This window comes from Sitophilus oryzae, unplaced genomic scaffold (assembly GCF_002938485.1).
Source record: "Sitophilus oryzae breed Bouriz unplaced genomic scaffold, Soryzae_2.0 scaffold_1350_pilon_pilon, whole genome shotgun sequence".
In the NCBI taxonomy this organism is placed as follows: domain Eukaryota; kingdom Metazoa; phylum Arthropoda; class Insecta; order Coleoptera; family Curculionidae; genus Sitophilus; species Sitophilus oryzae.
The window spans coordinates 444,070-469,832 of record NW_022146005.1 but is presented as its reverse complement, the minus strand read 5'-3'; the positions used below and the strand labels follow the sequence as shown (position 1 = coordinate 469,832).

At 35.2% G+C, this 25,763-nt stretch overlaps 2 protein-coding genes across 2 annotated transcripts in view; one reads left to right on the top strand and one right to left on the bottom strand.

The window, feature by feature from the left end:
• The window catches only part of LOC115875151 (MOXD1 homolog 2), a 233,737-nt gene that overhangs the window by 42,332 nt on the left and 165,642 nt on the right, over positions 1–25,763 (top strand). The window lies entirely within an intron of this gene.
• Positions 13,215–14,758, bottom strand: LOC115875152 (piggyBac transposable element-derived protein 4-like). The gene is made up of 2 exons (XM_030890543.1): positions 14,427–14,758; positions 13,215–14,078 (listed from the first exon to the last, which is right to left on the bottom strand). The coding sequence occupies exon 2, from the start codon at positions 14,076–14,078 to the stop codon at positions 13,215–13,217; it is 864 nt and encodes a 287-aa protein (XP_030746403.1). The 5' UTR covers positions 14,427–14,758.

Here is a 25,763-nt window from a genome sequence, read left to right as displayed (position 1 = left end):
GGACTAAATAAAAATATAAAAACTTCTTTCAATGCGCAGGAGTGAACCTAATGTCTATCGGCAGCCAGGCGGCCTGCCTATAGGGGTTGTCATTTTCTTAACAACCTCTTGATCTTGTCTTGATTTCAAGACAAGATCAAGTCCGAATGTATTATTCTCCGAATTCCAGTCCGAATGTATTATCTTCCCACCCTTCCCGTTGTGCCCCATGGTCGCTTGAATTAATGAATAAATCTTTGAAAAATGAATACCGACCGCCGCGCCAGGGCCGGCGCCGCCACCTAGACTAGCAACGGGAGGGAATTTAGCTTATAGCTTTAAAATTGTGCACGCAGGGACGGTACTGCGTATAGAAAAATCAAGATAATACATTAGGACTGGGCGCGAATATAATTGATGGATAAAAAAATTATTGAGCAAAAAGTATTTGTACGAAGCGGCACTTTGTCGGATGTCCAATGTCCAGTTGTCCAACCAAGTTGACATAAGTAGGTACGTCCAAAATCGGATGTCCAAAGTTGGCATAATGTGAGCCAAATTAAATAGGAACCTTTTTTAATGCCTAATCATTTTTTAATTTTTAATTTTTTTTTATAATTTTTTGGATATGTTATGGCCTACGATATTAGAATAAAAAAAAACTATGCAAAGCGGGTCCACTTCAGTGACATACAGACTTTTTGAATTAACGTAAAACTTTTAAAATAAAAAAAAATAATACATTTTAATGTACGCCACTGAAGTAGAGTAGCTTTTATCATTGTTATTTTGACTGTTTTTATCTGTGGTAGTATGTATTATCACCGTCACTACTGTCAAAGTCACTAATTAAACTTCTACGTCCAGGTGTCTGAGGTGGTAGGTATTCTGAACCAGATTCAATTACGAATGGCTCAGATTTGATGCTCAACGAACCATCACAATCACTCAGTTTAATGTTACATAATAATAATAATAATTCACAAAATTATGTAAATCCGATGATTTTGGCTACTGTAGTATAATGGGCCCAAAGTTTTTGAATTTTTTGAAAATTAAATGACATGCCCCTCGATTTTAGGCATAAAGCATAAACATCACATTAACCAATCTCACCGCGACTTTTAAACAGGGGGTTCCCCTTTAATAAACGAATTTTAAACGGGGGTTCCCCTTTTGTCAAGAATTTTCAAGATATTTTGAATCGAGACAAGAAATCAACTCTCAAGAAATGGTCAATACAAGATTTTTTTTAATTCTTGAAAATATTTCAAGACAAGACAAGAAATTGCTTGTCAAGACAAGATTTCTTGTCTTGCCGATCCCTAGGCCTGCCCGCTGTTCCAGAGAGCATAGTAAAAGATATATCAAAGAGCCAGTTTTCTTAAAATACTTGTTTTCCAGACGTTGCTAGCTCTTGTACTATTGGGTTTATATCAATTTGGGGAAAACATAATAAAAAATATAATTTAATGCAGCCAAGATAATGTAATCATGTCCGTTTTACCATTCCTTACGTCACGTCAATCTAGATTTATTTTGAAATAAAATTAGGACAATTAAAATATAACAAATAGGTCGACGAAATAAGACGCAAGCAATTGAAGGTTAAGTTTATCGCGGTCATTGCCACTACTGCCCATGACCAGCGAAGACCGATATAAAAGAACATACAGAAAATATAGAATAGAGTGGATACGACAAAAGACCCAGGTAATACGAGTAGATGTCATCCACAGAGTCAAATCCCTCAAGTGACGATGCGCGGGACCCCTGGAAAGAACGACGGACAACAGAGAGAATACAAAAATTACAGCATGGTAACCAGAAGGAATTAAGAGACCTAGAAGAAGACCGAATCTGAGATGGGACCATGATATTACGAAATTAGCAGGGATAACTTGGACCCGTATAGCCAACAATAGGCCCAACTACAAAGAGAGCATCGAAATATATGAGGAAAGCTACATCATAGTTGGAAATGGTTGAATAAGCTGAAAATGATGATGATGATGATGACAGAATATATATTTCATGGATTGATTGGTTGGGTTGAATAAAAAAAATATGCTGAATTACTTTGACTTACTGGATTTAATAGATCTGTTGGGTAACAGTTGGGTATTTTGCGAATGAAACTAAAAAATGAAAACAAAATGTACTACATCAGCTAGCTTAGTATGAAGTATAGATTTGTCTGAACATAATATTACTGACACTATACAAGTGATTGAGTTAGTCCAATAATCATAAATTAATAAATTATGCAGATTCCTCGTTATGCCCTAAACTACACACTAATATTTTAAGTATCTAAGAAATATTTCAGACTGCATATATGCGTCGCCTCTCATCTCAGTCATTAATTAAGTTTATATAGATTTTCCCATGTTTAGCTGTGGCGAAATGCTCACAGGCTCGCACTGGCTTCGAAAAAGGAAGAATTATTTCGAAAATCTACATTTCTAACGTGCCACGTACTTTTACAGTACTCCCGGTAATTTATTATAGCGTCCGGCCAAGTACCTCGTACACCGTATATGGTCCCGTTGGTACAAAAACCCACCTGAGGATTGATTATGGCGCATTAAATACGAAACGTACAGTAGATAAAGATAGAGAGCGTATCGATCCGGCGTCCTCGCCATTAACATTAAACGTTAAATTGATATTGATTTTGGTTCTGATCCAGTTTGATTGGCGGCGCGTTTTAGCCGGCTAGCTTCTGGTAATTGCATAGCATTTTATATGGTTCCTTTGTTATTAATGGCGGTCAGCGTAATTAATATTGGACGTTGCGTAATATAATGTCTTTAGTAATTAATGTCCATACTACCTTTCTGGCAAACGAGACTTCTGAAAATTAAATATGTTACGTAAATCTAATTAAGCCACATAATATCATATAAAAAGTGACTCTCTAACTTGGAATGAAGTTAAACATAGAATATATGGTCTGGATATAAATTGGAGATATAGATCAGATTAGATTTTTGAGTTGGCTATTGGTCTGTTCCACTGAAACTCTTTCAGATCTATTGTGGTCCTCTTTTGATCTCTAGGTTCATTTTCCAGTCTTATTCTTTTCAAAAAGTCTAAAAACTCTCAACCCTACATCCCTAAGCTCTTTGTCAATGTCCAGTCATCCTCCTCAGCTCTGAAGAACCGCACATTTTCTAGTCTGTCGTACTGACATAAAATGTGTGCTGTCATTTCTTCTTCAGATTGACAAAGTCTGCACGTATCTTTCAGCTTTCAAATTTAAAACTGTTCTTATAAATGTGTAAAAACTTACTTAAAATCTACTGTACAGAACATAATAGAATGAAAATGATGAATGGTATTTGTCCAAGAAATTCTTGGATATAAAAATGTTTAATAATATCTATTATAAAAATTGTGAGCTGTTAACTAAAAAGGAAATCCTATTTTACATATTAAATGCTACTCTTCTCTATAATGGAGGTGTTAAGTTCTGTCAATATTTATATTTTCGTTGGCCCGTCGTTAAACGTTAATTTTATCAGAAAAAATAATGCCAGTGTTCAGAAAAAAATATAAATTAGTTTTAAGGAAAAACGAAGAGGCAATTTATGTTTCTTTATTGTGATATTATGATCATATTGGAGAAATTAATGAATGTTTAGAATTAGAATAAATTTACATATTTTTAGAGAAATATTTTTATAGAAAATCTAAATAAGTGGATTCTCACGTTAACAGTAGTAAATAAATAAACACTTTACAGCACCAAGAAGATATTCATCTAACAGACAAATAAACAGTAAACAAACAAAAATCTCAATTAAATGACTTTTAGTGTAGAATTTCCTGAACAAGAATACAGGGATTTGAATTTATATGTTGTTTCTTAATAAGTTTTTTGGTAGGTATAACAATTTTGAGTTGAAGGTGCCCGGTGGCGTAGAGGTACAGCTCTCGTCTACCAATCTCAAGGTTTTGGGTCCGAGTCCTACACCCGGCATTTCATCAGCCGACTATTTTTAATAAAATAAAAATAGTTTGGGTACCTATGTCGACTCAGCCTTAAATGAGTACTTGGGGTTCATAATCCTGAGGTAATAATAGGTGGTTGAAGCGTAGTGCTAGCCACATTACCTTCCTTGTATACTGAACGGCTCTAATATGGCAAGCTGTACCTTGCTACTCCCAAGGCGTTAATTGATATATACGGGAGCTATTATTATATTATAACAATTTTGACTATAATTTCCAGACAGATGCAGTTCAGTACAGATATACAGTTGAGGGTTGGAGCTTTTGGTGCTACAATAAAATAAAACACTAATTCACCACAAATATACCATAACACTTTACTTTCAATACTAAGGACGCGCATTGTGCTAACCATTTGCTGATGTATAGAAGCGAAGATGAATGGTTAGCGAAATACGCGTTAGGCGTTTTGGTGTATAGTGTTGAATAAGTGTTTTATTTTGTTTATATAGGATTTAATTCCTCAATACTTGGATAAGGGGAATTGAGAAAAAAAACGAAATAACTACAAAATATATATTAGTTTTGGAGTAAACAGGACCTTCTATTCAAGCGGTTTATTTTTAACCCAAAGCAACACGTAAGGAGGTTTGATAAAACATCGAAATAAAACTAAACCTCACATCTGTCAACACATACGCACACACGAACGACAGAATCCCGACGACTACGCTGCCGCCGACCGCGATCTCTCAACGTTTCAGTCAGTTCCACGTGCAATTTGCATTCGACATCTCAATGCTTCATCGGGAGCCGACCGCTTACTTTGTTCTCCTTTGCCGCCATTTTACCAGCCGATCCGTCCCGCTCTATAATCGGAAATTTGCAAGCCAACTCGCTTGTCTTCTCATTACCGACACATCAAACGAACTCGATCCGGAATTATTTCAATAATAACGATCTTTCGATTCGTTGGCGCTGTGGGTTTTTGACGTCTGTCAGAGAGTAGTTGATAGAAATGAAGAGAGAAAACCAGTCGATTGTTTGCTCTTTGGATCGTTAAATTTCACCGATATGTACCGTGTTAATAAATGGAAACGACGTCACGGTTATGAATGGAAACAATACATTGGTGATTCTGAAACATAGCCAAGTTATAGTTCTATTATGTCTATTGATTTTACAGAGGTTAGTTCTCCATCTCCGATATCTGTTGTATTCAAGTTTATGTCACGAATGTCGTATGGGCGCACTTAGTGATGAGGTGTTTTGGTGTTTCCCCATTTTTTCCACACGATCTGCATTCGCCGTTGTTAGCTTCAATCGATTGAGGTGTCCATTGAGGAGACAGTCTCCTGTTCAAACCCCATGACAAACTGAAGATTGTTCTTACTTCAATCAAGGAAAGTCTTTGATTTTTCTCGGTCGTAAGTCCTGAGACATTTCTTCGACTGTCTTAGACCGTTGAAGGATTCCCATTCAGGGTTACTCTGGGTGCCTGCTCACCATGGGATAGAAGGCAATGAAAAAGCAAATGATCTAGCTAGGAAAGAAGCGAACACTCCACTAACTGGACCAGAACCGTTCTGTTTTCCAAACGGGAACCAACTGAAAGCGGAACTGAAGAATCTGGAAGATTCCATCCGTAACTTAGAATGGGTGTCCTCCAACGGTCTAAGACACTCGAAAAAGGTCCTCAGAACTTACGACCCAGAAAAAACAAAGGTTTTCCTTAATTTAAGTAAAAACAATCTTCGGATTGTTACGGGGTTTCTAACAGGACACTGTCTCCTCAACGAACACCTCAGTAGGCTGACGCTGAGAAACAACGGCGAATGCAGATTTTGTGGGGAAAATGGGGAAACACCAGAACACCTTGCGCCGAAACGAGTGCGCCGAAAGTGCGCCGAAACATTGCGCCGAAAGTGCGCCGAAACAGAAAGCGCCGAAAGTGCGCCACTGAGTGCGCCGAAACGACGACCGTTCGTGCCACGAACTTTGGTACGGCTGATGTCGAGGACGGAGAGCTGGCCTCTGTGGAGCCGTCTCAGATACTGGCTGTTGTTAAAGCCCTGAGATTGTATGATGAGTTATAACTCGTTATAACTCAAGAAAGGGGAACACACCATAGATCTATATGGTCGCGGTGACTAACTCCCCCCCCCAACATTCTACATTCTTCCAGTTTCTTGAGTTCCGCTTCAAGTTGGTTTCGACTTGGGAAGTAGTACGGTTCTGGTTCATTATCTTCTATCCCTTGGCTGGCACCCAGAGTAGGACTATATTTTCTTTGCCTAATTTGTTCAGATTCTCTAGGCATTCTTTGAAACAATTTGTCTTCTTCGATTCTGTGGAAAATTAAATATTAGAAAACCCAATGTCTCTAAAATCGGCCCACCCTCTATACAAATAATGCGCTCCTAAAAATTGAATGTAGCAACAAGTGTGTCTCGCGAACTTTCATGACCAAAATGCGGCTCCGTTACTCAGCCTTTACCATTGTTACGGCAAGTATTATTAGCGAAATATCGTTTGACAAAGGCCCACCAAGAAAAATTAAATTATAAAATATCAAACAAAAAAGAAAGCTGGCATTCGGTTGCATTGCGGTCGTGATCCGTTCATTAAATCTATTTCTTAATTTCTTTTTGCTTTTGTTCGTTCATTATTCTCTTTAATTTAGAAATAGGGCGGTTTTGTTTAGTCGTGATTATTTTTTAGTCGGAGGATAATTTACAAGCATTGTCTTCTTAATGATTCGTTTGGTATTTCGTATACGAATGGTGAAATAGGTTCTTAAAATTAACTAATTTATTAAATTATATGTCATAGAATTCGTTTAGAAACACACATAAAATAGTTTTAAGTATCAATAAATCATCTTTTCTTGGGTTGAGGTTCGTTAAATAAATAAATTTATTTTTTTGTAAAACATCTTGACTTTTCGCCCTTAAGTTTGGGGCATCTTCAAAAGTTTTTATTGTCTTGAGATTTTTATTTTCTTTTTTCAGCACTTTGGATATTCGTGCTATTCGACAGGTTTTAATTTATTTATTTAATGAACCTCAACTCAAGAAAATATGAATTATTCATAGTTAAGAAATGGTTCAAGAAAACTTCATGCAGATATAATTTAAGTTATATTAGGGTGTAAAAATAGTGTGCCGTGTAAACTTCAGTGGGTTGTACAGAAGGGGTAGAATACGTTAAGGCATGATTCAATGTGATCGTATTTTAATATTGTTATTAAATTTGTACATTATTCTGAAAACAATAACATTATATTCGTCAAGCCTTACTTACTTTATCCCAATGTCATACCTAAGCATTTTCGATTCCAAGAAAAGTCTATAACAAGAGTATAAAACAAGCATAAATCTTTGTAGAACGAAGTTAAACTACTTGAAAACTTTGAAATATTTCGCGGTGTTGACAGAAATATATATCTGAGTGTTTATTTTTGAATACGCAGAATATACATTCGCATTTATAAACGATTTTTATTTCTAACATTATTATAATACGAGGAGTATGAAAAATGGGGATTAGAAGTGAATATTAAAAAACCGAATACTTGTGCATTGGTGGACAACAACAAGACCTACCACTAGCAACAGTAGAAATATCTCGGAATGAAAATATCCAAAGACGGATCACTGGATGAAGAAGTATGCAAGACAGAAAAGCAGTTTCGATGCTAAATGGAATACTATAGGATAAGAATATAACGATAGAAAACAAAAAAAAAAGAATTTACAATTCCATTGTAAAAAGCATAATTACCTACAGCTCTGAAGTATGGAGAACATGTCCCTTAAAAGAGAAAGCTGAAAGAACGCTAAAAGCCTCGGAGAAGGAGTTTTGGAGAAGGTCGGCTGGGAGATCCAGAAAAGAACCAAGAAGACAAATGGAACTAAAACACGTCATCATAGATGACATTAGAACTCTGCGATTAATATGGTATGGACATGTGCAAAGAATGGAAGAACATCGAATCCCAAAGAAAATATTAAATTGGACCTTCAAGGCAGAAGAAAAAGAGGAAGACCACGCAAGAGCTGGAGAGAGGGTATTGATAAAGTACAGATTTTTTGTACAGAGGTTTGAAAGTAGATGGTTGGGGAGATAGAGAGAGGTGGATATTAGGAATCGGAAGACGGTTGTAACCCGATTATGTATACAGGGTTGTTCACCACATACGACACGGGGTATTGTAGCTAAACGATTAGATTTTTACAAATTGTAAGTTTTGGGTTCGTTGAAGGACTATTAGAGCTACAATTTAAAAATAATTTTACAAGATACAGAGTGTCCCAAATAAGTAAAAAATATTATAGTTGTATTTTTTTAAATATAACACCCTGTATATTATTCTATTTTTGGATTCTACGATTGAAATAAAGGTAAATTTGATTAAGGTTTATTACACTTAAACCTTACCGTTTTTGAAATATTTTCAATTTTATGAAATTGCAGTAAAAAATTTAAGGCTTTATTTCTCCAAGGGTATCAAAGTTTTTAATACTAAATATTTACTGAAGGTTATTTATTGATCAGATATTGTGTTGCAATAAAAAAACCTATTACCTTATACAGAGTGTCCAAAAATTTATATTAAATAATTACTAGCTTTAAACAGCAATAACTTGTTTAATTTAAATGGAACATCCTATATATTTTACGTGAATCAGATGCACAATGTAATTGTCTATCAAATTGTATTGTTTCATTTTTTACTCATCTCTTCAAGTTTTCATAGAAAATGCATTTTCTTATAATTTAGACCTCATTTATCACTATACCCATGGAATATTGACATGTTAGCTTATTTTTAAAGATGTAATAAATTTTCAAAGGGTACATATACTAATATTGTCGATATAGTTCGCTTATTTAATTAAAAAATAAAAAACAACTGTTTAAATATGTTTTGTTAAAGAGGACCAATTAATATGATCCCAGTATTCAAACTACATTAATTGACTGTTTACGTTGTAGTAATAATTGCTCCAAATCCTAAAAAACTGAATTTTGTGTGTGTATTAGACAGTGTGGTAAAAAGTAACATCTTATAAATTTTATTTCATTTATTAACGAATGCTTATTTATAAAAACAAAGACATTCATTTTCATAACTTATTATTATATTGATTTCTGAGCCAAATCCACATTTATTTAGAATAATTTATTAATTAAAACAATTTAAAGGTATGTAATTAACTAATTTTTGGTGTTTTTGGTAGGAAATAATGGTGGATACTTAATTGGTATACTCTTTTACAAAGATTTAATTAGTTTTTTTGTATGCCAATAGGCTTGCAATATTTACCACCTGTACGTTTTGTACATATTATGGTGCTTCAAAAAAATCGGAAATGTCAATATTTCATGGGTATAGTGATAAATGAGGTCTAAATTGTAAGAAAATGCATTTTCTACGAAAACTTGAAGAGATGCGTAAAAAATGATATAATATAATTTGATAGACAATTACGTTGTGCATTTGATTCACGTAAAATATATAGGGCGTTCCATTTAAATTAAACAAGTTATTGCGGTTTAAAGCTAGTAATTATTTAATATAAATTTTTGGACACTCTGTATAAGGTAGTAACATTTTTATTATTGCAACACAATATCTGATCAATAAATAACCTTCAGTAAATATTTAGTATTAAAAACTTTGATACCCTTGGAGAAATAAAGCCTTAAATTTTTTACTGCAATTTCATAAAATTGAAAATATTTCAAAAACGGTAAGGTTTAAGTGTGATAAACCTTAATCAAATTTACCTTTATTTCAATCGTAGAATCCAAAAATAGAATAATATAGAGGGTGTTCCATTTAAAAAAATAAAACTATAATATTTTTTACTTATTTGGGACACTCTGTATATTGTAAAAATATTTTTAAATTGTAGCTCTAATAGACCTTCAAAAAACCCAAAACTTACAATTTGTAAAAATCTAATCGTTTAGCTACAATACTCCGTGTCGTATGTGGTGAACAACCCTGTATAATCACCTTTTTATCAAGACGAAGGACTACTGTAAATCGTGAAATTACTACAATCGTCAAAGAATGTAGGAAAGAGTGTCTGTCTATGCCAGTTTACTGACAGTACTCTTGATACATGCGAAAATCAGCACCCAAAGCTATAGATATGCCGACCGAATACAATGCCAACACAATTGACAAGAATATTAGTATTATACATGCAAATATCTGACCATATTCAAAAATAAAATTTATGAGTGATCTTAATGTAGCTGCTCATGAACCTCTTATAAAAATATAACTGTTTTCTTATTGACTTGTAAAAAAATCTAATGCAATCTGAGTTCTGCATCCTATATTGCTTCTGCTATCAAAGAATACCAAAGCAACAAAATCAGTCCTGGCAAAAAAATGGACAGCTCTTAATACTGCAGTATACACGCCGAGACAATATTTCTTATCGTTCTCTCGGATTTTACAAGACGAGAACAACAATAAAACATACGGATTAAGGCACGAAGTTCGTGAAGCAGCCGTTAACCTATATTCGGTCTGGGATCGTATGGAATACACACAGTAGGTTAACAGGCGAAGCCGACTGTTATGGTTTTATTGGTAAGCGCGCGACGACTTCTGCTAAAGTTTCGCGGTACAGATAAGGATAATGTTCACGAATTAGCCTAACTGGACTTTCTAAAATCTTTCCCAAATTATTGCAGCTCTAAAACACTTATACCGAGCTGAAACAGCACGAATTTCTGTGCTGTATTGTATGTCAATTTTATTTCCTTTTTTGTCATTTGAGCATAGCTCAATATTGATTTGAAGTTTAATGTATTTTTTGTTATGTCAATTTACGTTAATAACTAAAAAGTTATCCTTATATTCAATAAAGATTCATAATGAAATTCGGAGGTTTATATTTTCAAATTACAGAGAGTCTTTTCTACAGGATTGCTACATTTTGTACATAATCGATTTTAATCATTACTATCTTGTACATCTATATATTTTGAAAATTGCAGCATTTTTTTAAACGGTTTTCAATTTTGTTGCAAATATACTTCAACGCTTTCTCCATGAGGAAATTTCGTAAAATTTTTGAGGTGAACTGTGAGTTGTGGATATGACGTATGATAATTACTAAATTCCAAATGAGACCGATTAATTTCATAAACGCGAGTAGTACTTCTTTGTATCAGTTTAATATGAACATTATCACTAGCTAATAAAAAGACATAATAGATCCCCGCATAAGAAACTCAATAACTGGGGATACAATGGATCTATAAGCGGTGATTAACTTTCCCTTTCCCATACAGTCTACCAAATCTAACATACTGCTCAACTTTATAAACGAAATGCAGGCTAATTCAAAATTACTCTTATCTCGTACAAAATGGCTTTTATCTAGTTCCAAATAAAAGAGCTCGGCGCCAAAAGGAATAAAAAAAGGAAATCGTTCCTGTAAAGTTGGCAAAAGCGAAGAAAATCGAATCAAACGACAAGTTAGTCGGTTCGAAAAGGCGATTTTTGCTCTTCGACTCGTCTAATAATTCTCCGAGTTCCGCATTTGCATTCGTGAATGTTTCGAACCTGCGGCGCATATTCAAGCAGTTCGTGGGGGTTAAGAAAAGGTTGGTATAGGCGACTATTCGCCGCTACGCTTATATCATTCATATTCGGAACGATAAATCCTTCCCGACTTGGCGCGATCGTGTCAAAAGAGTTTCTCGCGTTTTCAGTTAAATTATCTTTCGTTCTTCTTCGCTTCAACCTAATTTCGAAAACTTATTTTGCTATCTTTATGAATACTAGTTGAACTTGTCGAGTTTTCAGAAATGAACCTTATTGTAGCTTCACTGTATAAATGTCGTTTTAAGACGTTCTACTATCACCTACTCTTTTTTATTTAATCCAATAATTGTATATTTGGTTTCTTTCTATAGAAACCATATTCGTAAATAGACAATAATGAAGAGAGGAAAACATTAAAAATAAGAAGAGTTACATTTGATCAGAAATGGCAGATCTGCCCCATAAACGGTATCTTTCTTAAGCTTACTAATGATGCGATATCTTAACACGTTGAAGGGCGCTAGCCATTTAAAAAAAATGCAAATTCATACACTACCTTTTTTTATCAGAAAATAGTAGATTAGGCAGCAAAATAGAGGTTTTAATACATAAAAAGGCCAAAACAAATATATTTCCACCATATTTTTTATTTTTTTGAGCGACGCCGATCGGCGTTGTGTTTAATTTGAGACATAATATGTTGTTCAAAAAAGCACAGACGCTGTGCGGCGTTCAACAAATTTATAAATTTCTAAACAAAGGGTGTCAGATTGTCAGTAATTTATTTTTTGAAAACTTTACACAAGAAAATTACTTATCTAATTTTGGTGCCATTCCTCAAAACAATCAGGGCACAACGTCGGTTTTTGAAGACATCCTTTGCATCTGTAGCTGGATTCCTTGCGAATCCCTTTTTTGGAGCACATTTTACACCGTAGGAAAACAGATTTCTTCTTAGAATTTGGTCCAGGAGTGCCGGGATTCTTTTCAGGCCAATGATTTGTCGTGCTTCTGGTTTCGAAATAAGCTTCATTCGAAGTGGTGTCGTTTCGCCTGGGATTGTGCTTGTGGCGGGTCATTAGTTGTCTTGCTTCTATATTGGGGTCAATTTTTAGAAGGCTCTTGATAAGTTGATCTCTAAATTCTATAAATTTACAACTTCTGTTACAATACTTGCGGTAGACGTAATATGCATTCCATACACAAATATCGAGAAGATGGAAAATGACCTTTTTATACCAACGAATGGTCTTTCTCGGTGATGAGTAGGTTGAGGTCATCTGATCAAGGCGGTCAATACCTGACATATAGTTATTATATGAACTAACTTCCTCGGGCTTGGTTTTTTCTTTCCCATATCGATTTTTCACGGATATTAGACGTGGATGATTCCGAGTTGTTATGACAAGTACATCACGCTTGTCTTTCCACTTTGAAACGTATACCTGCTTTTTTCTTACCCAAAAATGATCCCCCTTTTTCAGCTTCTTTTGAACTAGTTGTTTTGGATTTCCCTTCCTGTTCGCTCGGAGGGTACCATTTGTGTGAGTCTTCAAGTCTAGAAGTTTGTTAGAAAGGTCAATACTATTATAGAAGTTATCCATGTATAACTCATGCCCCTTTGAAAGGTAGGGCTTCATCAGCCTGATTACTAATGACCCAACTTTAGAACTTTCAAAATCAGTGTTATTTATTGCACCACCTACATTTCCATATTTAGGAGGTAGCTATCAAAAGTAGTAAGTTCAAAGAACTTTATTCCGTATCGTGATTTCTTCCCTTTGATGTAAACCCTGAATCCAAGTCTACCTCGAAAATGCAATAGGCTTTCATCAATTGAAAGTTCCTTACTCGGTCCATAAATTGCTTGACATTGAGAAATGACCATGTCTATCAAATGTTGCACTTTCTCTTTACCTTTGGATTCGAGAGGAGAACAGCACACAACCCTAAGTAACTGCTCAAAACGCCTACCAGACATCACATGACTGAAGATTGGGTGAAAATAGAGGATATCTTTATGGGAAAAATAGCGACGCATGTTTGAGGTAGATATTTGCCCTTGTAATAGGCACAGACCTAGAAATTGTTTCATCTCATCCACTGTAACGGTACGAAAATATGCATTTCTCGACCTTCTTGTTTTTGTCTTGGAACCAGCTGCTAAAACCGTACCATAATTATTTGTACATCCAATAATGTAATCGAGGATGTTCGGTGTTATAAAAAGTTGTGCAACTTCAAGCGGAGTTGAGTTGGGATCAATATTTACTTTGACACCAACTGTACTTTCATCAAAGTGGAAATCTGGTATAGGAGCCGTGGTAGTTTCCCACTCTTCTTCTACCTCAGGGTCAGACGGCTGGGATCCTATATCTGGTACAGAGCTATTTGATTCGTCCTCTTCTAATGATGTAGAGGACTCATCATCTGGTTGATAGTCTTTATCAGATCCATATTCCCCGTCTACGTCAGCATAAGGATCCTCTTCTTCCTCCTCTTCGCTGGTTACAACTTCGTCGAAGAGCCGAGAAAGTCTTTCTTGCTCTCGTTGATATGGATCCATCTGAAATGGAATAAACAGCCTGCAAAACTGCTGAAGAGACACAACCAACATCTAAATAATATCTGCCCTGAGTTCCCCTAATTTATTTACAAATAAATAACTTAGAAATAGAGCAAAATTATCTAACACACGTTTCATGGCAGGTAGGGAATATAGGCAAACGGAAAGGAAAGGAAAATCTAACTAATATTGGTAAAATACATTCTGCTTTCTCCTGCTTCATAAATAAATAAGCAATATTCCCGACATTTGATGACTTAGAAATAGGGGAAATCACAGTGCACATATTCGATGGCAAGTTAAGAATGTAACAAAACGTAAAACAATACTAAAAAGCAATGTACTTACCTTACTTTGCGAAATACGCCAGGTAAATAAACAACTGTTGCTAAAACGGACACTACTTTTCACGGCCGTACTACGAATGATGATGCGTTGGACGCAGATCGGCGTTGTGCCTCGACATTTCCCGCGTCGGCATGATCACGTCATTATTGAAATGCGGAGGGGGTATTTCGGCGGAAAAGAACACTGGTTTGTTTACGTTTCTGTTAAATGCGGCAGTAGGGTGGGGATATATGTATCTTATATGAAAACGTCGCCGCTGTACGGCGTACTGCTCTAATCTGCTAAGAAAGTAATCACGCAGTACGGCGTAGTGCCAATGTTTATCAAATTCATTTGGACGCCGTAAGGCGTCAGCGCCCCTCAACGTGTTAATATAATCTTGTCGAGGTACATCTCAGAGTAAGCATTCTAAAGCAAATCCGGTTTCATATTATTAGATTTAAGTGATGCTTTGCATATGATGTTTGCTTGATGACATAATATTTTGACAATTCGTATTTTGTTTGCTTGAGGATTTTTCGATTGAGAACTTAAATACTATCCTACGTGTATTAGTTTTCTATATACAGAGGTACTAATTTATTATCCATTTCAACCGAATTGATCATTGTCTACCACTTTCAAACTATTTATTTTTGACTGCTATACTCTAAGTTAATTAAAATAAGTTAACTCCAGAGGATTTCAAATTGTCCTAATTAAATACAGAAAAGCTGACGACTCGGCATACTCATGAATTAATTTCTCCTTTAGTTTGATATAGTCAAACATTAATCCTTTGTCGGATGGCGCTCGCTGACGGCTTTTCCATTAATCCAGGGAGGACAAAAAGGCACAGCCCAAAGCTAAAACTAATGCCTTCATGTAAAAGGAGCTCTTTTTACGGACACACATCCGGAGACACTTTGTCAAACATCGGAGGAAACAAAAATTGAAATTGCGATCGCAGCTTTTTGCCTACGACCCATTTGTAACCCGGCAAAAGTTCATTTATTATCTGGATCCTTTGTTCCTTGATGCGGAGGAGTCGACTTTTTACGAACAAGAGGGGGACCTCATGAGATATCTATTAATATAAACGCTTTCTCCTTGTCTGTCTGTGTGTTCATTTGGATCCCCCCGTTTTTGATTTTAAAATCGTTTAAGAACAGACTGTCTAAAAGGGTAGTAATCTGTTTGAGAAATATGACCCTAAAATGTTGTTGATTACGTAGCCTGGAGTGAAATTATGGGGTGAATGTTTGTAGGGTTATCAACGGTATGTTGGAAACCCTGGAAAATATTACGTTGATAAACACTGTCTGTAACCTCCATCAAGTGAGAGAGTCAAAATTAATTACAATATAAAGAAAATAAAATATAGATTTTATAACCCTAGTAGAGTATAGAATGACAAGTGAAAGAATGTGACAATTATTTTAATTCAAATGTAGGTTGTTTTTTCTGTAATTTTGTTGATGTCTTTATATTATCTCAATGGACACATGATAGACGCTCTCATTTCACATCTGGTACGACCAAATATCTATTTGATCAAACAAGCAGTGCCTTTCACGTTTAAAACATGTTTCTCTGTAATCATATAAAGCTTGCTGGATCATGAAGTTTGGATTAAAAGCTGTGTTATTTTAAGCTTCATTATTATTATTTCTCTATACACTATAATGTAGAATGTTTAGCAGGTAGCTTAATCACCGCGACCTTACCGATTTATTTTGTGTTCCCCTTTCTTGAGTTATAGCGGGTTGGGAACTCATCATACAGTCTCAATGCTTTGACAAAAGCCAGTACCTGACACGGCTTCACAGAGGCCAGCTCTCCATCTTTGACATCAGCTGTACCAAAGTTTATAACACGAACGGTTGCCATCTCGGTGCACTCAGCGATAGTGTTTCTTCATTTTCCCCACAGAATCTGCATTCTCCATCTCAGCTTCAATCTACTGAGGTGTTCGTTGAGGAGGCAGTGTCCTGTTAGAAACTCCGTGACAATCCGAAGATTGATCTTACTTAAATCAAGGAAAGTCTTTGACTTTTTTCGGTCGTAAGTTCTGAGGAACTTTTTCGAGTGTCTTAGACCGTTGGAGGATTCCCATTCCAGGTTACGGATGGAATCCTCCAGGTTCTTCAGTTCAGCTTTAAGCTGGTTTCCGCTTGGAAAACAGAACGGTTCTGGTTCAGTGTTCGCTCCTTTTCTAGCTAGATCGTTTGCTTTTTCATTGCTTTCTATCTCTTGGTGAGCGGGCACCCCAAGTAGGAGGACTTTATTTTCTTTGCCTAATTTGTTCAGCTTCTCCAGGCATTCTCTGACCAACTTTGAATTGCTGGTTACTGAGTTGATCGCTTTTAGTGCTGCTTGACTATCGGATAAGATAACTATTTCCTGTTTTCGATAGTTCTAAGATATCTAAGATAAATTGTACGCATCTTTCGAGAGCGTATTCTATACAGTATGTCTACAAATTGTCTTTAGAAGAGGACAAACTGTTTTATTATTTACATTTTGAGAAAACTGTATTTCTCATAAAAAAAATCCTTCTTCTAAAATGGTTAATCCCGTTTATAATTTTTCAAATTTCATATTTTTTCAGACTGAATGGCATTTATAAAAGCTTTACTTACTATTTTCTTAACAGTACCCATTTCAACACTTTTTTACCGCTATTATGGGCTCAAATAGCAGTAATAACTCACGAAAACTTTCGGTCCCCAAACAAAGAAATTCCACAAATTAGGCCTCAAGTCTCGTGCCGTTGGGTCCTCCCTCTTATTTAACAAACTTTGAAACTAGTTTATCAATTCCCAAGTCGAAGATATTTCGAATCTATCTGTTTATAGTTAATTTTGGCGGATGATGAGGGTCTTAGCAGGCTAGAATCGTCCTCTTTGTTGTCTGCTAGTAACCAGATTAATGTCATCATAAAAAAAAATTATTACTTCTATAGTTAGTGTTGCTTTATATAATTTTTGTGATTTTTTATCTAATTCTTTTATCGAATATTTTGTTTTTCCTACATAAACAAACAAATATTTGGCCTGAGGAAAAGAAGACACTATAAGAAAGATTCTATTATACCCTAAGTTCAAAAAAAATCGTTTTTGGAAATTCAAACTTTTTTATAGGAAGATCAAGTAAAAGTCTCTACTCGAAAGTTTTTATATTACTATTGGCTCTTTTGCTCTTTTATGGGTCCATAATAATAAAATAAAAATAAATGGCTTAGAAATTGGCCCTAAGATAAATCCCCAATAAAGTATTCGAAACAAGTTAGTTTATATAACAGGGAGGATCTTCGATTTTAACCGAGTATAAAGAAAGAGGACGTTAAAAGTAATGTGTTTTATTTTATGGACTTTAAAGTAAAGCAATTTCGAAGTTTTGTGCTGTTTCAGAGAAAGGGAGTTTGATTGTAATGTTCATTTTGGCATTTTATATACAGCTTTTGTGACTTAAATAGTACTGTCTATATTAGTAACAGCTAGCTAATTTTTTGAAAAATAGTTATATTTTTATATAAAATTTTGGGATTGCACAAAATCCAATATTCAAAAATAGTCATTACAAAGAAAATTTAAGAACATTAACAATACTATAAAAGTCTAAAACCTGAATAATTTCTACCAATTGACTTTTTATTGGGCCATCTATCAACTGATAAACCCCTGAAGTGATTCGAAATAAAACACAGATATTTTATATCGGCCTTTCTAAAAAATCACCGGTCTATCTCAAATACAAAATGGTCGATCGGTTTTGCTGAGCGGGAACGTTATCAGTACCTGATACCGAGACAGACAGTTGAGTAAAAATGGGTTTGGTTTAATGGCAAAATGCGAGGGGAGATGGTCCAAGATTAATGCTCCACGAAAATCGGGGATTTTTGTTGTTTTATTACCTAAAACAGTGATTTTTATCAAAAAGGGGGGTGAAAGAAATCCAGATTGGAGATTTATTTTACTATTTTTCAATTAGTTATGGAATTATTCTCAGGGAATAATCTATATTCTTATCTAGAATACAAAAATGATTCAGCACAGGATTAGTCACTGACTACGGCAGTTTAAGAATTTGAGTTTTGCATTGATAACTCAAAAATCCTCCTTAATATTCCTTCAAATCAGATGGCCATTGTTTTTTAAGTCTTCTTGTAGGTACTGGTTCAAGTAGAGGCTGAAGTAAGGTATTAATGTGATCATGTAGTCTATTAAGTCTTTTAGTCTATTGAGTTTGGATGACTTCTTTGACGTACGCAATTTATAAGTCTTCATGTAGAGTATGATTGGAGACATATCATCCGTAGAATTTTGGATTAGCTCCTTTGTATTAAGGCTATATTTGATTTACTAGTGCATTCCCAGAGTTCTGCTCCATATTATGTCCAAATAGGTATTATTATGGTTTTGTATAGGAGAAGTTTGTTCTTTAGCGATAGTTTAGATCTTCTTCCTGTTAATCAATATAAGTCTTGTATTTTTAAATCTATTTGCTTACGTTTCTTTACTATATGTTCTTTCCAGGTAAGCTTAGTATCCAAGTGCATACCTAAGTACTTAATGAAGGAAGACTGCGGAATTAGTGTGTTGTTTAAGTATATTGGAGGGCACTGGTCTCCATTTAAAGTAAAGGTTACTTGGGCGATTTTGGTGGATTAATTTTCATTTTCCAATCACGTAACCATGCCTCTATTACATTTAGATGTCTTTGTAATATCCAGGAAGCTGTTTCCGGCTTTTTGTTGACAGCCATAATTACTGTGTCATCTGCAAAAGTAGCCGTTGTTGTTTCATTGTTTCTGGGAAATTCTACTGTATAAAGGATATAGAGTAGTGGTCCTGGGACACTGCCTTGCCCAGTGACACATTCTACATGAAAATTTTCTTTTGTTTTCTATTTTCAACCAGTGCCTCTTTGGGTTCGCTCTACAACTCCTGCCTTCTGTCACTTGAGTTTTACTGCGAATATCACTAAAAGATCTTCAAAAAAAATACAGAAAATTGTTTTGATGGCATTAAGTATTACACGACATCGACGCAGTCCCCGGGCTTAATAAAGAAGTAAAGAAAAACAAAAAACAGCAAGAAGGAAACGTAATTACGAGCAGTGACAGCAGCGTCCTGATTAGAGGGCGCCAGCGTCGCCTTCTCCCTAAATTGGGATCTCCCCGCCGCGCTTTCCGAAACACTTAAAATGCAAATACATACGAACGAGTCCCGATCTCGTTCTCGTTGTTGCCGTTTCGGCTTGTTCTTGCGCACGCAATCCGCTACTTAATTATAAGTACGTGTCGTGTAAGCGGTCGCCGCGTTTCCGACTAATTGCATGTCGATGGCCAAGATCGCCCCGCGCCACTCGCGGACCTTTAATGCCTACGAGCAGTGAGCAAACAAACCGTTTCTTTCGGCTGTCGGTCATTTTTACAGGTCAATTTATCAAGTTTCATTGAAATCTTAAAGCTATATCGTCAAATGCAATATAGAATGGATTAAATTTTATGAGGTGGGTATTGGAGAATTCCACTGCTACGTTTTCAGATCTGTTGTAGTCCTCTTGTCTCTACGGTTCATATCAAATAAACTTTTAGTTACGTCATCGAGAGCGGGATTTTTAGATTCATTGTTACCAACCATGGACGCATATTCGGCGTCCACATAAGTGGAATTTAAATTTCCCGCTGGTGATTCAGGTGGTAGCTCTGCTGTTAAAAATGTCAAGTTGGCGCATTTATTTATTTATTTCCTGACATTGTCATTCGTTTTGACACTTTAGTTTTTTATTATGAGTTTTTGTTTGAAATGAATATTGTTGTGGATACTTGAAGCTTAAAAATGTTTACTAACAGACCTTGCACTCGAACATTGCTCTTTTTAGAACCTCTTTTAGTGCGAAGTGTGCAAGTTAGCTCAATAGCCAAAAAACTCTTTTCACAAAATATAATAACTAGGCGACTTTTAAAGACTCGTAACCATACAGCTCGTTTTTATGGCTTATCATATTTACAACACAGCTCTAGCCCTTCTTAAAGTACAGGTTTTAACTTCAAATTAATATTATCTCGTAGTGACCTAAGCCTCCCCAAAAGACTCGAGCCCCCCTAAAAGTATATGTCTAGTTGCGCTCCTGCACTTGCCTCGACAAAACTGATAAGTTTAGAATATTCAAAATTATCGTTTTAATTTAATGCAAACAGTGCTTTCACGACTTTTGCATAACATTTTAAGAAGAAATGCTGATTTGCATCGAACAAATGTTCTTTAAAGGTGTTATTTTCATTAAATTACTTAACTGTTTCTATTAACTTAAAGATTTGTTGTGTGGAAAGCAGTAAGGCAGTTGCAATGTTCTTATTAAGAAATTGCAAGACCAAGACTAAGACCTAGCTTTAATCCTACAAGGCGAAGACCAAGACCCACATTACTTATACTACAGCACCAAGACCAAGATCAAGGAACTCTTGATCTTGGTGTTGGCCTTGCATTTGCTCATCACTAACAAAACTCTTCTTTATGGTGTCACATATGCTGATCTCTGGATTATATTGTCCAGTCATATCCTTCTATTTGCAATGTTTATTAAGTCGGAGACTAAACCTTCTATTAAGCCAAGCAAGTGTCTTTACCTCCTAGTCCAACGTCTAGTCCAAAGGATGCAAAGAACAGTAAAATATCATGTATGCTGGTGTTTGTTATTTCTTCTGGTTGGAAGAATCTATACATGGTCTCTTAATGACATCATCTTTAAATGCCTTCTTAGTATATGATAAATAATATGATAAGATATTCTAGATTTATAAAATATTCTGTAAATTTTTACTAAACCACGACATAATTTACATTCATAATTCTCTATAATAGTATATTATTTCCTTTCCACTAAAGGGTACCGAACGAAATGCCCATATTCTCACAACTCTACATTAAATTTCTCAAGTATTCTGCTACAGTTTATAGACAGACGAGTGGTTTTACTTGCGATACGACTGGCTCGAAGGTATTTCTGGTTAGGTTCCCATGTTTTTTTTTCAACGTGGTACCTGTTCAGCCTCATAAAAGGCATAGCTATTACCAGTTTAAAGCAAGAAAACATCATTTTAACATTACTGTTGGTATGAGTAGCTGCTAACATGTATATAGTCTTTATTACTTGATATTTGTTATTTAATACATGAGAATATTAATGCCATATTTTAGTAGTAGCCTACTTTTTCGGTATTATTTTTATACGTACCTACTAAAATATTATATTAACGTATTATATCGGTTATTTATGATACTTGTAGAAGCTTTAATTTATATTTTTAGGATCTCATTTTTGGAATTCTACTAGTTCATTTCACCATATCTACATGTTTTTTGATGGAAGTATTGGTCTGTAAATTTGAATTAGATTAGAAAAATAGTTTGAAATATCTTGAATTTAAAATGACGACCAAATTTTGTCTGCCTAAATTTTAATATTGTCAAAATATTTCCATAACTTATAATTGTCTATATGCAATAATCACAGAGCAAGTTCGAGAAGTGCAGTAGATGTTTCTTTTTCACGCCATCAAAGTTCAATTTTCTTTTGTGATTATTTTTTGCGATTTGATGTAAACCTAACAGAACCAAACCAAATTAGTACAGAAATAAAGTCGAAAAAGTAGATAGGGTGCGTCAAATCGTAGTAAAATCAACATGAAAAATAGACCAGATTAAAATAGATATGTAATGAATAAGTTATTTTTTATACAAGACGATAAAATGGTATTACGACGATAATGCAATTTTATCGTCGTGTATAAAACAATATTTTTTCCATAGCGAGTTACGTTTTAAAAAATATTCAGAAATTATTATTTCAAGGAATTTATTACGAGTAGAAAAAATATTGTGCTGGGTTGGCGTTGATTTCTATGTAATTTGAGAAATAAATAAAGCTGTCTCTTTAGTTGTCAGTTTTGAGTCAATATTTTTTAATTCTCTTTCGTGTCGATTGCTGATTGAATTGGAGCCAGAAATGGCTCAAAACGAAATAAGTAAATTACCAACAGATATTCAGGCTGAGGCGACAAACGCCATATCCAAACTACTTCCATTTAAATCCCGAATAACTTATGAAAAGGAATACAAAAATTTTTAAAAATGGAAGCAATTCAAAAATGTGCGAGAAGAAATAAACTTTTTAACCTATCTTCGCTGCTAAAGTATCATTTAATCTACCATTGCGGTTAAAGTACTATTTTATCTACTATTTTTGATAGATATAAGGCAATTTAACAGTTGCTATGGAAAAATAAGTATTAATAATAAACTTCATCTTTATTTTTATAAAGTAGAATATTATATTTTACATCTTAGATAATATTATTTATTGGAATTCTTAAACATTTATGACACCACCGCACCAAGATTTAAATACATAAACCGTATAATTAGGAACACTTCACGCGGATTCCATTCGCATTAAACCCTGTTTACTTCCCACAGCAAACAACTCGTCCAATATCATTTGCATAATATCAATTTAGTTGTTAATTTTTCTCGATACAATTGACCGAAGAAAGACGGAGCCAGCTAAAAAAAGAGAGAGGTGAACATACACAAAACACGGACTTAAAATTCGTAATTGTCGTTCTCGACCTTTTTACTCTCATTGTCGACGAATTCAAATAAATTTAAGTCCCGCCCTGTGTACCACATAAAAGTAAAATGCCGCCAGCCAAGGACATCGGAATCATGGGGCAGAGTTTGGAGGAATACACATAGAGAAATAAAAGGTATTTTCATGAAGATGCTTGCTTTTGTAGTAGATAATCACCGCGACCTTATAGATCCCCCTTTCTTGAGTTATTACCTGTCATACAGTCTCAGGATTTTGATAAAATCCAGTATCTGAGACGAGTTGACAGAAATTAGTTCCCCACCTCTGATATCGGTCGTACTATAAAGTAAAGTAAAGATTTCAGTTAACGTCTCCTTTTTGCTGCCAGGGCTAATTTGGACGGGGCCTACTTTGTTTACGCGGAATCCGAACCGCGGTCCTCGGCCATATCATGGTCAATGGCCTACCGGCTTGGCAAGTGTCTAAATCGACTCTTAGTCACGAGATATCCGATCTCATCCGGCCTCGAACCGGCGTGAATGAGCAGTGTGTGCCAATAGATTTTACACTTTTGCCTTTTTTTGGATTGGACAACAGCACGATCGATACAGAGTTTCGAACCGGTCACCCCTCCATCCACTAGTATCGCCGGACGTCGCTTAACTTCGGTGTTCTAATGGACCGTTGCCCCTGGTCGTACTATAGTTTACGGTACAAATGGTTGTTGTCTCAGAGCACTCAGTGATGAGGTGTCCTGGTGTTTCCCCATTTTCCCCACAGAATCTCCATTCGCCGTTGTTTCTTAGATGTAGCCTACTGAGGTGGTCATTGAAGACAGTGTCCTGATAAAACATAAAACCTTTGACAATCCGAGGATTGTTCTTACTCAAATCAGGGAAATTCTTCGATTTTTCTCGGTCATGAGTCCTGAGAAATTTCTTCGAGTGCCTTAGATCGGTGGAGGATTTGAAACCCGTTCCAGGTTACGGATGGAGTCTTCCAGGATCTTCAGTTCTGTTTTAAGTTGGTTTCCACTCGGAAAGCAGAACAGTTCAGTGAGTGGAGTGTTCGCTCCTTGTCTAGCTTGTTCGTTTGCTTTTTCATTACCTTCTATCCTTTGGTGAGCTGGTACATAGATTAGCGGGACTTTTTTTCTTTGCCTAATTTGTTCTTATGTATATCTAAAAAGTCAATACGCACCTTCAATTATATAGAAACCTTAGTAATAATAATAATAAATTTTGTTGCTTTATAATTAAAGGGCAACAACACTAAGTAATAACAATAAATAAAATATTTTTGTCATACGCTCCCAAAAACAGCTATTTTACGGACTCATTTCAGTCCGTAAAATGTTTCTTTTTCGGCCTAGGCCGTAAAGGTCGTCATGGCAACCTTTATGGACTAAAATGTCTAAATTCGTTATTTGGTTGTTTTATTTTGTCATTCGAAATTTGTCACAAAATCACATAAAATTATACATATATTTATAATTAAATTATTAAATACTAACAATATCAAAAGCTAAGTTATTTGTTTAAAGTAAGTACCTAGGTACCTATTTAAAAGAGGCTTTTAAATTAAAATATTCTTAAATTACAGTCACAAACATTCAAACCATCGTCAATTTGGTCGAAATATTCCATGCTGAGAGCAGTGTTAAGTGTTAAAGAAGATATTTATATTGACAAATTTCCAAAACTTATTGCTTTTTGAAGAGGAATTCGGTTGGTTACGAGCCTAAAAAGTCTAAGGTTTTGTCCATAAAAGAGATCGGTGATTTTTTGGCCACGGCTAGTGATGAAACTTATTTACTTACTAAGGTAAGTTTGCGATAATGATTTTTAAAATATATAGATGGTTTCTTATTCCATTGTATTTGATTTTTAAATTATTAAATACTAACAATATCAAAAGCTAAGTTATTTGGAAAAATAAAAATGAAATGAACAATTTTGTGCATTTTGAAAACTTGCATCTGCAATCGAAACGACTCCTCCATTGGCAGGTAAATTTACTTTCTGATGAGGTGGAGTAAATGCGAACGATGATGTACTTGGTAATACATCCGTGGAAGTGGTCGCGATTTTCTTTTCCCCCATTAGCAGTTTGCAAACTTTCTTCTTTTTCTCAATAGATTCTTCTATGTAACCTTCGGCCACTGTGGACGACCTAAATAATTATTGTTGTTTAGAACAAGATCGGAAAATATTAAAATTTTTACCTCCAACCTCCTAGGCGTTTCAGCGATGTAAAATCCACATCTGCATCTGCAGCAAGAGTAGCAGAACTACGTCGGAAACAATGACCTGTATATTCGTTTGGGTTCGACAACTTTAAAAATGCTGCTACAATCGATGGCATCTTCCCAAATGAATGAATGCCGACTCGTTGCACGGTGCATTTTCCTTTACGATAAGAGATGAAGACATAATCATGTGGTACATTTTTTGGCCTAAGACAAGCATATTTTCTATACAACTCAACTGGATTGACAACGTTCCCTTCGTTCACCACCGGAAACACTCTTTTGATATTAGTTTTTGTATCCGCAAGGGTAACTAAAAGGCAGCTGTTGTCTTTTTCTATGATGTCTTGCACTCGTAGAGAGTACAATTCTTCTCTTCTACATGCTCCACAAAGGCCAATGACAAGAGCTACCTAAAAATCAAATACAATGGAATAAGAAACCATCTATATATTTTAAAATCATTATCGCAAACTTACCTTAGTAAGTAAATAAGTTTCATCACTAGC